Source organism: Elephantulus edwardii, unplaced genomic scaffold (genome assembly GCF_000299155.1).
Source record: "Elephantulus edwardii isolate Elephantulus edwardi_28Jun2011 unplaced genomic scaffold, EleEdw1.0 scaffold00003, whole genome shotgun sequence".
Lineage (NCBI taxonomy): Eukaryota > Metazoa > Chordata > Mammalia > Macroscelidea > Macroscelididae > Elephantulus > Elephantulus edwardii.
Window position 1 is genome coordinate 20,667,809 of NW_006399753.1, and position 14,436 is coordinate 20,682,244.

A 14,436-nucleotide genomic window follows, 5' to 3' on the forward strand; every position below is an offset into this window, starting at 1 on the left:
GCACAAAATCATCCCACAACTCAAACATCTGTCTTAGAACTCTACCCTCCTGTCAGGTCTTGGAGCCCTGAAATAAGGTGACATATGAGAAGGAGGAGGTAGATGAGACATACATATATCCTAGCAACTTTGGCTTAGGAGACATTTACTTCTTTGGTGAGAATACGTCATGTAGCCATAGTGATGGAATTTGGAGAATGAGATCTAATCTGAACTCAAGAAGTAAAATGCTTTTGGCTGTACCTAGGTGGCTTCTTGGTTCTTGTGAACTTGTTTTCATTTTCTCTAGTTTCAATTTGAACTTGCAGTTGTGTAATGGATAGTCGTCTTCTGGCCTTGTTTTAATTGCTGATAGTGAGCTTCTCCAGCTCTTCCCTTCACAGATATAATCAATCTGATGTCTATGCAGTTCACCAGGTGAAATCCATATATAAAGTTGCTGTTTGTGGTTTGTTGGGGTTTTTTTTTAATGTATTCGCAGTGAGCTTACAAAATGCCCACCTGAATTTTTTTTTTTTAAAAAAAAGCACAACAAAACATCTTAAGTATTGAATACCAATGATCAGATGTGTTGTGGAATGACATCAAGGGTATGATCCATGAATAGAGCAAAAGGTTATTACATAGAGGAGAAAGTAAAAACCAAAAATCAGGAGAGGTTGGAAATTGCACTAGAGTATTGAAAACTCAAAATGAAGGAATGAGATCCTAAACAGAAGATTTTAAAGGGCATCTCTATAAGACAAAGCAATATATTCTAACAGAATATGTGGAGAGCTGTAATTGGAGAATGAATGGGAAGAGCTCACTCGACACTTAAGCTGGAAGAACAGAAAAACAAATATAAGACTCAAGTTGCAATACATAGTTGAGAAATGCTATGGGCAAAACACTGAATGATCCAGTAAGCATTAAGAGAAGCTTCTTAATCAGGTCTGGGAGCCCTGTATTCAGGTGACAAATGAGAGAGAAGGCAGGAAAGGGTGGGGGGGGAGGCTACACATAATCACTGTACCAAAAAGAATTGGCTAACAAATATTTCAGGAAGTACCGTATGACCAAGAGCCAATGGTAATGAAGGAATAAGTTCAAGCTGCACTGAAGGCACTGACAAAAAATAAGACTCCAGGAATTGATGGGATACCAGTTGATATGTTTCAACTACCAGATGTAGCCCTGGATTTGCTCACCAGTATATACCACAAAATCTGGTTGGCAACTGCCTAACCAACTGACCGGAAGAGATCCCTATTTGTTCACATTCCCAAGAACGATGATCCAGCAGAATGTGGAAATTATTGAACTATCATTAATATCAGATGCAAGCAAAATAGAGCTGAAGATCATACTCAACTAAACCACAGGTAAATTTTAACACAATGGTGAATAAGAAACCATCTCCGAACTAGATGAATCCAGATGATACCAGAAGTAGGATGTGGGTGGGTGAAAATTGTATATAAGTGAAGGAAGGAATGTATGGACAAGCAAAACAGATCCAGCTCCATAAACTCATCAGTCAATTTGCAGGGTTCAGGTGGCTTTCCTGTCGCCGTATCCATTCCTCTAGTTCCTTGGGGCTCTGTCTCAACCTGTGACTCTTTCCCGGTTTGATAAAGTTCAGGAGGAGAATTATAGATAAAAATTGTTGGCAACACTCCAAGGGCACGAGCGGGAGCCAGAGACGGTGGAGGTCGAGTTAGCACGGCTGCTACTTTGCTGTCCAAATCTGATAACTGGAATGGGTGTAAAAAAATCTTATTTGTGAAATTCAACCCTTCCGGCCACTGAATATTCCAGAGCACGGGCATAATGTGAACACATGTATGAAAAGGCCAAAGTGAAAATCTATACATTTTCAAATAATGAAATTCTCTTTAATATTTAGTCACTAGGGACATTCAAACAATGATTTCTTATAATGAGACTTGAGCTGGTTCATAATTTTGCTATTTGAATTTTTTAAAAATATAACTAGGATATAGTTTCATCAGTATTCACTGTGCTGGGGCCCAAGTATTGAAAAATGGAGATAAACTTCCTTAGCTAAACTTTTCTTTTCCTACTCATTCTTTTTGATTGGTTACCATAGAGTTTCATTTTAAACCTGAAAAGATATTTTAACTCTTTTGATTTGTTTATAAAACTTCCTTGAAGTTATTAAACTTGACATGTGTGACATCAGTCATAGATGTTTTTAACTTAAGATACAATTAAGAAAAACAAACAAAAACATATGGTTCCTTATGCTAGCATTTTTTTTATTATGTAGTAAGACCTGTAGAGGATAAAACGGAACCATTAGTTACTTTACGCATTTACAAATGCTACCAAAGCAAGCATATCACTCCATTACCTCCAACACATCTACTCATCTTTCTTTTTATTCTTTTTTTAAAATTTTTTAAATTTTTGTTGTATTATTTGAGAAATCAGATCTGACTGGTACAGGAGGAGACTGCCCCCTCCTTCTCCAGCAGAGCATCTGGTGGATTTGAACTGCGTACTTCTGGGATTACAGTGCAGTGTCTTGCCACTAGGCCACCAGAGCTCCCTCTTTTTATTCTTGAAGAGAATACTTTTTAAATTAAAGTTACAATACTTTTAAAATCATTGCCTGTGGTTTTAATAAACATAACTGGCTCACTTGTTCTTCATTCACTCTGTCATTATTTATTATGATGATAATGAAAAGGTAATATATCACTTTGTACCACAGACTGCTACTCTTCAGCTTTGTAGTTTCCTTTGGAACCTTATTCTTCTGAGAGAGTATGCTTGTGGCAAGTGCTTTCCACACAATATAAACTCATTATCTCTGAGTCCATGCTGATTCATGAGAACAGCAGAGGACAGGACAGAACTGCTCCCCTGACGTTTCCAAAAGGGTAATATTTACAAAAGCAGATGGGCCACATCTCTTCGAAGGAGCAGCTGATGGGTTTGAACTGCCAGCCTTTTGGTTAAGAGCCGAATGCTTAACTACTGCACCACAATGAGTACTTTCAAACAATTTAAAATTCAAACTCATTGTCATCAGGTCAAAATAGACCCTTAGCTGAACTTCTAACAAATTTGTGAGGCTTTGTATCTCCCAGGAGAAGATTGCCCATCTCTGTCCCATAGAGCTTGAGGTGATTTTGACCATTAATAAAAATAAAGTGCATATATATATATACTTGTAATAATTTTCCATTGTTTGACTGAATAATTTTTTCATTTGGCTGACATAAGATAGTCAACTATATTGTTAACTGTCCAAAGCCAGATGCAGAAGTGTGTTCAAGCTAACACTTTGGTGATAATATTTATTATTTTGTTTATTGATCTGTATTGAAAAAAATGGAAAGACTAAACCCTAGATAGTTAATTGTAATTACATTGAGTTTGGAATTAGAAGAACTTTCTGCTTTTAAAGTAAAATTTAATTTTACTTAAATGTCACCATTTAGAGTAGTCCTTATGGATATATAATTAGGTATTATTGTCATGACAGGAGTCCAGAACGAAGGCTACATAGTGGAGTGGACTTGGGGGGGAGGGATTGTATAACAATGAAAGAGTTGTTCTTTTACTTTTCAAAGAGAAGAGCAAACTAGGTGGAGAGGGGTGGGCAAAGAGAAAAGTGCAACAGTGAATGAGTGGAAATCCAAAGTCTCTGTAAACTTTTGTTAAAATGAATTGGGAAAAAAATCCTAAAATTAAAAGTTAAAAAAAATAAATAGTCCTTATGGAAAGAATAGGCAAGATGCAGTGGGGATTTGATGAGATGGGTAATAAAAGGTATTGATCAATAATAATTAATGATATAAAACACAATGTATATGAATTAGTGTATAAAATACAATGTATATAAATGAAGCATAATGTATATAAATGATTGTACAAAACTAATAATAATAAAGCCCATTTGGAGCTTCCCTGCTAACCCAAAGTCTGCACCTTGTTAGCAGTTTGAACACTCCAGCAGCTCTTTGCCACAGTGTTGGTAATCCCAAGGTGGTTCAAATACACCAGCTCCCTGAGAGGTGGGCAATCCATTCTTATAAGTTTTACACCTTCATAAACCCAGGAGAGGGTCAACTACGAGTCAATTCTGACCCCATGCCAATGATTCAGTGAATGAAAACAAATTTCTTTTTGTTAAAGCTATTCATGTGGAATTTGTTACAGGAGTACTAGATGACAATGACATTAAGTAAATCAAAACCATTTGTATTTTAAATGCACAACTAAAGAATGACGTGAATTAATTTGAATCTTGTCGTTTATGCTTCATTTATAAGTAACTTTGAGTCCTCTGAGTGAAATATTGAACTGCAGGTTTCCAAAACGAAAATATATAGAATATCTTTGCAGGGGTGGCATCCACTTCCTATACAACAGGCTTCCGGAAACTCTCTGAACTTTGATAAATGTCAGTATCTGTAGAGGGGCTTCAGGCCTTTTGTTCATAGGGTCGCTATGAGTCGTGCTCAACTTGAAGGCAATCAACAATAATACTTACAAATATCACAAACTAAGGAACCTCAGACACAAAGATACTATGACACTCACTCACACACTTACTACTGCCCAGTGGAAATCAACTTTAAGCTGACCCTCAGGGAATCTCCAGTGCTGTAAACAGCCTGTTTTTCTCCAGCAGAGCACAGATGGATTTGAACCAAAGGTGGATTAAAATTGCAAAATGATAGGACTGTCTGACTCTGTATCAAAGATGACCTTTTGAATGAATGGGTAGGAAAATTTTGTTTTAAACATTAACAGTATTACTACTTGGTTTGTTTTAAATCATAGACTTGTTTTCTCATTTTCTTTCCCTCTTTACATGATGTGCTGAATCAAAGTGTTTTCTGAAAGGCCAGCCTTCAGTAAATGCAGGTATCACAAGACCCAACAAGAACACCCCTTAACTGAGTAGCCTCGTCACCTCCAGGTGTCCCTTCCTCACAGCCTTTAACGCTGCTGGAAGCTTTCAGGTGCCACACCTGTGGTCCCTGTATGCCTGCCTAGGGGACATAGTGCATGTCCTCTGATTACCAAAGAGCTAACTGGAAAGATACATTAAAGGCCAGCTGCAAGTCTATTGATTTGAGTAATTTCTCTTTTTTTCTTCCAAAGATAACTTTACTGTTCTCTCTTAACAAAAAACCTCCTCAAACTCATTGCTATTGAGTCAGAACTTACAACTGACCTTCCAGCGAGTTTTCAGAGGCTATAAATCACGCAGGAAGAGACTGCCCATCCTACTCCCTAAAATTCAAGTCTCCTGCTTTTGGGTTGGACATGCAACTCCCTACCCATTAGGCCACCAGAGCTCCCTGCCTCCTAAAAGTGCTGCAACATGAGCTCTTTCTTCCCCATGCCCTTAAATTAATTTATAAATGTTCCTTGAGAACCTTCTCTTGTTGAGACAGGCTTAGGAGCTTACACTGCTTGTCTCCTGTACACAGCAAACTCACTCGCCCTTTGAGTTGTAATTGGCTCATAGCTGACCCTCTAGTGGGTTTTTGAGACTGTAAATTGCATGGAGGAATGGCTATCTTTCCCCTGTGGAATTGCCAGTGAGGCAACATCTTTGGGTTCACAGCACAATTCCCTACAGACTATGCCACCAAAGTACCTCCTCCATATGCCACCACATTCTGCTCTTCACACTTCAAATCCTGGCTTCAAGATGAGTTTTTCCAGGTGCAGGCATTAGAATTCTGTTGTAGGGGGTCCCCCCCACCAGTAGCAATCTCATTTGGAATTCTAGCTTCCAGGTATGTAAGACAATCATCCAGCTCATAGCTGACCCTCCATTGGGTTTTAAGAGGCAAAAAATCACATGGGAGGAGATCACCCTTCTGTATCCCTCCAAGCAGGTGGTGAATTTGAATCTTGAGTCTTTAGGTTGACAATGCAACTCCTCTCCAATAGGAGAATCAGTTGTCAATCAAATACTCTTCTTTTGAGGCTCCTGTGTGAAGAAGTTGGATTCTGGAGGCTAGGTTCTCTCCTTTTAGTTAAAAGTCAGGTGTAAACTGTTTGGTCATTTTCTATTTACTTCACAATCATGTGTGAGCTGATTGATCACCTGGATTTACTGGATTTAGTTAACAATCAGCTGTGGGCTGAAGTCTCTTGTTAAAGTCAATTAGGACCTGATGTGCGGGCCTTTATATTTAAGTCGGTTGGGCTCTCAGGTTGCTGATGTTGTGTTTGGGAAGAACATTCTTCTAAGTGGTACTGCAGTGGTCCGTCACTTTGTTATACTGGGATAACTTGGGGTTGCTGTGATACTGAATGCTGTGTCACATGCTATCAATGGCTACCCATGCTGAACAGTGTTTGGTAGAGCTCCCAGATTAAATCAGGCTAGGAAGCAGGATTATCATCTACTTCCTGAACAATATGCTTTTAGAAACTCTATGAACATTAGAAAAATGATGATAGTTTTAGAATAGGGTTCAGATCTTTTGTTCATAGGATTGCTATGAGTCATACTCAACTTGACAACACAAACAACAACAGCAGCCTTTTCCTGATCAGGGAATAGTCCAGTTTCTGATTATATATGATCCCATCTCTACCTTCTTTTTTTAAATAAAGAGATTTGAGTGAAAATTTATAAAGTACATTGGTTTCTCATTCAGCTATTGATAAATATTATACTTTAGAATATTAATTATAATACGTATCATGTAATCACACTCTTCTAATTTCTTTCTTGTAATGCTTATTTCCATTAGTCCTCTTCCTGATTTCTGGGTTTTACTCTTGGGCAAATGCTCTTCTGCTCTTATATGGCTGGTTATTCTACGGAGTAAAATAACCAGCCTATCTTCTAGCCTTCCTGTGTTGTTGTTAACCTTCTGCTGTTGTTAGATGTCATCAAGTTAAAAACAACTAATAGTGACCCTCTGAGCAACAAATCTGCACCCTGTCCTTATGCTGTTTCATCCTCATAATCTCAGACCCACTCGAGTCCATCGAGTCCATTGCTGCAGTCACTGTGTCAATCCACTTGGTTTGAGGGCCTTCCTCCTCTTTGCCATCCCTCCACCTTTCCAAGCATGTTATCCCTCTCCAGGGAATAACCTCTCCGAGCAACATACCCAAAGTAGGTAAGACGAATGAAGCTTTATCATCTTTGACTCCAAGGAGCACTCTGGCTGTACTTTCTCCAAGGTATTTTGGTTTGTTCTTTTGACAATCAATGGAATATTCAATACTCTTCCCCATCACAATTCAAAGGCATTCATTCTTCTGCTGACCTTACAGACCTGTCTGTTGTTTGTTTGAAAGCTGAGCCACAGAGGTGAGTTTTGTTCCAGGTAGGTAGTTTTGTTCTAGGATTCCACCAGTCTCTATCAGACCCATAAGGTTGGTGTAAAAAAGCAAGAGCCATGTGGCACAGGCCATATTGGACCTTTACCAACTTCACAAAGGGGAACAGTCCATGTCAACATCATCAAAACCAATTCCAATGAGGTCAGACATGTCCCCCATGCTTCTGTACCTCTTTCTTCTTATCTCAGTATGAATCTTATTGCTTTACTGGGTCCAAAATCCAATGTGATAGCTCACATTCCATAGAGAACCATATTGGGGAAATAAAAAAGATATAATTCAGGTTAGTAGTAGAATACAGTCAGGACAGATTCCGTAATGAACTCACGAGTGCCTCAACCTTGAGTCTTGCAGTTTTAGACAAGTGTTACAGAGTTCTCAGTCCTGCCAATATTGGCTCTCCGCAACCCCTCAGTTCTCCAATAAACTTGGGCAAAATGCTCTTAGCTCTGGTTTTGTGGCCTAGCAATCCCAAAGTCCGCTCCATCTCATGTCAGATCTCTGGTGCTTTCCTGTGCCTGTGGTTCCTGTAGGTCCTAGTCTGTGCAAGAATCTCTGGTCCTGAAGGATGAGTTATTTTCTCATGCTTACTCTTTTCTGGTGGAGAAATTCCTCCTATTCTGCTGCTAGATCTGATCAATTTAATGGCAAGATTAACCAGTCCCCTCATGCCTAGACTAACACACCCTATTCATATAGTCCCACCCATCCACAAGGCAAAGTAACTTAATGGATAGGAAAGTAGTTCTGGACAATAAACTTTTAACTAGACTTCGCTTTTTAAAAAAATTTATTCCACATTCCCCTCCCCCTCCACTCTATGCAGGCTCTTCTACTATGAGCCCTGGAAGAGGAACTATCATTGGTAGTTGGACGCCATCTAATTCTTTTATTTTAGGGCATTGCAAAAGTGAGATCTGCAGGATCCATTAGTTATTTTGACTCATTGTTTCTATACATCTTTACTTTTCTTCCCTCCTCTTTGCTCCTGGTAGGGATAGACTAATAGTTGCACTTTAGATGACTGTTCCAAAGTCTTTAAGACTCCAGACACTACTCACGGAAGTAGGCCTCATCTACCTTTTAAAATTAGCCATTACTTAGGAGGTGGTACAGAGAAGGAACATAATGGTTCACCTTCATTTTTCTTTTCAACAAATAAGAGAATCTAAATATTTACTTTTAGAAGCAAAATAAAAATTATTGTTAGGAGTTAGAGTCTATTTATTTAGATGACTCTTACTTCCTTTTTGCTTTCTACAACATCTCATGCCTTTTCTCATTGCTGGTGGTATATGAGTTCCTTAATCAACAATTTCCAATTCAGCATTAGGCATATAGGTGCACTGTTTCGGTTGCCTGCTGTTGTGTACTTACTCATAGCTGACTCTCCAGCAGGCTTTCAGAGGCAGTAAATCACATAGGATGAGACTGCCCATCTTTCTCCTATGTATTTGAACCACATTTGGCAGCACAGTTCCTTATCACTGCGTCACCATGTCATACGTGGAGTACCTGGGGATATACCTCAACGTATTCAGTTGCTAACTGAAACGTTTGAAGGTTCAAATCTACTCAGAAAAACCTCAAGAGAAAGACCTGGTGATCTACTTCTGAAAAATCGGCCATTGCAAAACTTTATGGAGCACAGATCTCCTCTGACAAATAGGGGCTTTTAAGACTCTGTTGGATAGCAATCAATTTTGGAGTTACAAATAAATGATAAAATCTTACCAGTCCCTTATACTCAGACCAACTATCTTTTCTGTTAAGCGTTTTATTCTGAGAATGGATGAATGAAAGTTTGAATGTTGCCTCGATGAAGTCACATGCTGCTTTTCTGGTAGAAACTCATCTTAGACCACAAAGGGTTAAGGTATTATTTTGAAAAATAATAAAAAGAATCCAATACATGGTTTTAAACTTTTATTTGCATAAAAAAATGCTGTAACGTATCTGCATGCACACAATCATCTTGTAGACAAGGCCTGGAACACAGTGCAGAATAAATCGTTCACCCAAATTGCATCTCTTTACAACAGCAGCCGGTTGGAAATCATAACTTTACAAGAGTAAAAAAGCATTGAAACACTAAATTTATTTTTTAGATCCCTAACTTCATTATGGTTATATCCTAACATTTATTTTCTTGGATGCTGGTGATTCCAGTTCCCAACCAATCTCAGAGTTGAACACATTAATTAAGGAAGAGGTAGTTTCTCCAATAATGTTGTTTTCTTATCAACAAGGTCATTTCCATAGGGATAAGAGGAAATGGGATAGCCTTTGAGTCCTTTCTAATCCCTTTTCTGCTGGGGCCCCATTCCTCCTGACTATCTATCATGTTTTCTATCTTGAGATCATTTAACAGAAAAAAGACTCCTGAATTAATTTATTTTTTTTTTAAATTTTCAATTCTACGGCTTTGGAAAACACATTTAATCTGTTGTGGCATTAAAACAGCAAAGGGAAATCAGTCTGACAGTGTTCAGGGATTTCTTTTTTAATATCAAAAAGTTTTGAAAATCTTTCAAAGATGAGATTTAGGCTGCTGAAACGAGCCACCAAAGGTAACGTACAAACCACGTGACAACATGCGTCTTGAGTGCATTTCCTTGAGTGTTTGTGGTTGCTCCGGACACTTCTGCAGGATTCATCAGATCGAGGGTCCCCACAGCTCCATGGCTTCTAGTTCATCTTCAACAGGGGTGAATTCCGGCTGATCAGGATGGGAAGCTAGAGAGGAAGAGGGGGGCGGGGACTTGATAGGACCCAGGATCCTTAAATCGAGATTCTCCAAATCTCTGGGCCCTTAGAAGCACAGGTTGGCTCACTGAAGAACAGAGCTCTGCCCCTTAGGTAGCAAATCTCATTTACCTTCACCCACCACGTCGCCGCTTCCACCTTTCCCAAGAGATAACAGATGGTTAGTAAAAGGAGGCAGGAACAGGTCTGTTACGGAAGTTGTTAGGAAACTAGAATCACAGTCAACTGCTTAAATATTATATGTTTTATTTACAAAAGAAACCCTGAAAAAACTTGGCAGAATTGTAAGAGAAAAATCAATTCTGAAAATAGATTTTCTGTTGGAGCTCCATCACCATGGGAGAATAAAGGGAGGGGGTGGAGGGAGAGAAGGGTGTTCAGGAAGCAGGCTGCCCAGAAATCTTATGTGGGGATAGGAAAGAGAAGGCACATTTAGGCAACTTGATTGCAGGAAGTTTGGCATAAATTATTGGCACATGTTCATATACTCAACCCAGGCTGACATGGAAGAGCCAGCTTCTATTACAGTTGAAACATCTGATTGGATTAAGTTTCAATATTATCATTGTGTTGTGATTGGTGCAGACGGGACACAAGAGTGAAATGGGGCAGGCAGGGAAGCAAGTGAGGCAAGGAAGAGGAGTGGCCGCTGTTAGGGGCAGGGGCTTGGTGGTGGTGGTGAACAGGACAGTTTTGTATCCACAGCCAAATCCCTGGCCAATGCAATCAGAGTGGAGGATTTCCACTTCAGCGCTGGTAATCATTGTAAGGGATCACGTCTTAATGAGAGACAGGAGAGTTGGAGAGAACAGGGAGAAAAAAGATGAACAGAGAAAAACACATCAGTAAAACTTTGATCAGTTGCTCTGGCATCTAAGGTTCAATTTCTCCTGAGGCAGAAAATTAAATTCATACGCTAATAAGTACACGGCCCTATAGCACTCTCTGAACCTGTCCCTGGATGTTTCCAAGAGTAATTAGAGAAGAAACGTCCCACCACCCTGCATGGCAGCCTTTCAACAGAATGCAGACTGCAGGTCTTTTAGGACGCATACTCTCTGCCTCTCCGTCCAACAGTTAGGCAAGGACAACTAGGACGTTTTTAATTCTCCTTAAAACTATTCTTGGTCACCTAAAATGCATGTGGGAGGCAGAATTTTACCCAGAAGAATCCAGAAGACCCTTCTAACTCTAGGGTGAAGGGTACTGGGGTCTGGTTTTGAGGTTTCCTCAAAAATACAACTATAATTAACAGGAGATCACAGCCAGGCCCCAGTACTGACAAGGAATAAAGGCACACACGAATGTTCCTTCATGCTCCGCCAACCCCAGTGGGCAAAGAGAGGGTCAGAGGCCGAGTTTGGTGGATCATTCAAGGAAGACATGTGTACTATTATCATTTAGAATTTCCTCTTGTAATTTTTTCAAGGGGTGGCCTCTACAGTAATCGGTGCTTCGCAGAAAATGCTCAGAATCTCCTAAAAGGGTAAGGAGACTAAAGCTCTGACTCCCTCCCACAATCTGTCTGCTTTCCACAGCACCCCCTGCTGGGATGGCATTAACAACCATTGTAAGAAAAATCACTCAGCACCCACATGCCGACTGCCACTCACCTCCCACACCATACGCAGAACATGAAGAGGGGTCACAGTATCCAGGCTGGCCGGAAGGACCTTGCGGTCCAGGCACTCCCAGGTGGCCAGGTGGACCCCTTGGTCCAGGAGAGCCAGGGGGCCCAGGACTGCCAGGTCGGCTCTCCCCGGAAGGTCCTAAGAAGCATCCACAAATCAAAAGTGTATTTAAAATATGACAGGAAGGTGAGCTGTTAAAACTACTAAGAAATAGAAGAACTCTTATGAGAAGTAATTGTGTATGTTTTGACAAGTAGGATTAACTCTGTGTCCCTCCTCACTGGATTCCCTGGGTAGAGGCTCATACTACAATCACAAGTCTTCCAGGAGGTACTTGGTTCTAATTTGCTCTGGAATAGGAAATACATTTTATTACCTCTTGGAGAAAAGAATAAGGATTCTTTTAATGTTGCTTTCTTCATGGAGTGTCTATCCTCTGATTTTTTATCAATGATAATTACAAAAAACACAATGTATATGAATGATTGTATGTAATTCAATATTTTTTTTCAAGAATTAGGGGGGAAATGTAGAACAAAAATCAAATCCCTTATAAAAAAAATCCAAGAACTACAAGACCAATAGAGAACAGAGGATCCCTGCTTTGCTGTCACCCTGGATACCCTTTGAGCTTGGAACTGAAGTGATCTGGATACCCCATCGCCTTTCAGACACGCCTTTGGAACTGCAGTGCACCTTCTTACCGCTAGGCCGCCAGAGCACTCTAACATTTCTTTAGTTTGCTTATTGTAACGGAAGACCAATTAAGCAGTGTATAAAAATAGGAGGGGAGATTAACACTTTGATGAGCTTAAGTTTGCTAAGCTGTCTATTTTAATTTGTGCATTTGCTTGTTTTTGGCTCTGTCTGGACTCCAACAATATTTCAAAGGTATTCTTTAACCAGTTATGAAATTCTTCAAACAGAGCAGAAAATAGGCTAAAACTAAACCCAGTGCCCTGCCTGTGAGTCAGTCCGACTCTGTCACCCTCCAGGACAGAACAGAAAAGCACAAAAGCCTTTCTGTGGCCGTCACTCTGTAGGGGGGAAGAATGTCTCATCTTTTTCCCATGGAGTAACTGATTGGTTTGAAACCTTAACCTTTTGGTTTGCAGCTCAATGCTTTGTCCAGCACCCTTGGAACCTTTGGTCCAGCACCCAGAGCTTAACCCAGCGTTCTTAGAAAGAGAACTAGGAGCAAATGGCTAATAGTACACATGTCTAGGAGCTCCTATTGGACTGGCTTTGTGACTTTCAGATCCATTCAGCAGCTCAGTCAACACCCACCAAGCCCCTGTCTGCAAAGCATGACGCAGATGAGTCCCTCCAAGCCTCTCCGATTATGGGAGTGTTTACATCCCAAATGAATCTGTTCCATTAGGAATACCTTCTAGAGAAAATACTTTCCCAAAACATTATTAGAATGGAAAGAAAAATCTGTAAAGCATTTGATTCAAAGTGGTTAGGCTTGTGATTGTAAATATGTAACAGGATTGCATATTTACAATTCCAACTACATGTCTGGTCATCTGGAGACCATGCAGAAAGCATGGAATAATGTACACAATTATGTACACAAAACACAATCTCATTTGGTTAAGACTCTCATAAATGTTCTTTGGTTGTTTTTAGTTGTTATCAAGTCACTTCCGATTGAGAGCGACAAAGCAGAATTGCTGTTCAACTCTGCCCCAGACTCATACTGCATGGGAATCCACACAACAGCTATGGGCTTGTTTTGTTTCATTTTGAATCTTCATGGATGCAGATCAACAGATTTTAATTTTTTTTTCCCCACCAGTGGAGCTGCTGGGTGGGCAGAATCATGAATCTGAACTGCCAACCTTTCAGTAAGTTGTCAAGCACATGACCCCCCAGGACTCAGAAGACCACAGCAGAAACTACTAGTGCCTGCCACGTACCCATGCATTCCCCTAGACTCCTCAGTCTCTCTTACAGTTCATTTGGGGCTCTTTGATTGGTTCCTGCCGGTAAACTATGAGTGGAAATGACATATGTCAATATCCATTGAGAAAATTAAGAGCTGAGGTGCCTCCTTTACGTCTCCTTAGGGGTCATATGCCTCATGATAGAGACTACATGACCCACAATGGTCATCTTAACCACATAAAACTTCAGACAAGTATGTGATATGCCTTAATTATGTTAACTCACGAGGCATCTGACATTTATTTGCCACTCTTCACAGCCTTTAGGAACCCTGGTGACACAGTGGCTAATTAGCCACGTGCTTCAAGATAGCTTGACAGCTTGAACTCACCGGTTACTTGATGACTGAGTGTCTTGGAAATGTGACGGACAGTTACACTCTGCTCACAGGGCCTCTTTGAAATCAACTCCATGACAATGGTTGTGTTGTTGTTGTCTCGGCTCAAAGCCTATCCTATTTTCAGCCTTATAACAACTAAGATTACAGAATAAGTTGCACCTTTTAGGTTTGAACACTGGAATTATTAATAAATACTGGCCTCTTTTTAAAATGAAAGAGAAATGAAGTCATTTCATTAGGCCAAAAGATGCAAATAGCCATTCTGTTCATACTAAATTCAAGTGGGACATAGTCACTTCTTCTCAGCCAGAACAACTTACCCACTGGCCCAGGGGGGCCTCGTGGACCTTGGGTTCCAATGCCTGGGTTCCCTTTTTCTCCTTTGGTCCCAGTTAGGCCTGTATTAAAGAA

The 14,436-nt window shown here is 40.1% G+C and overlaps 1 protein-coding gene across 1 annotated transcript in view; it reads right to left on the minus strand.

The window, feature by feature from the left end:
* Positions 1–9,994: 9,994 nt before the first annotated feature.
* COL14A1 (collagen, type XIV, alpha 1) overlaps positions 9,995–14,436 on the minus strand; it is a 226,996-nt gene continuing 222,554 nt past the window's right edge. The window contains exons 45-47 of the mRNA XM_006879473.1: positions 14,346–14,423; positions 11,718–11,873; positions 9,995–10,074 (exon numbers count right to left, since the gene is read on the minus strand). Of these exons, the coding sequence (XP_006879535.1) occupies positions 9,995–10,074; positions 11,718–11,873; positions 14,346–14,423 (314 nt within the window). The remainder of the gene's footprint in view (positions 10,075–11,717; positions 11,874–14,345; positions 14,424–14,436) is intronic.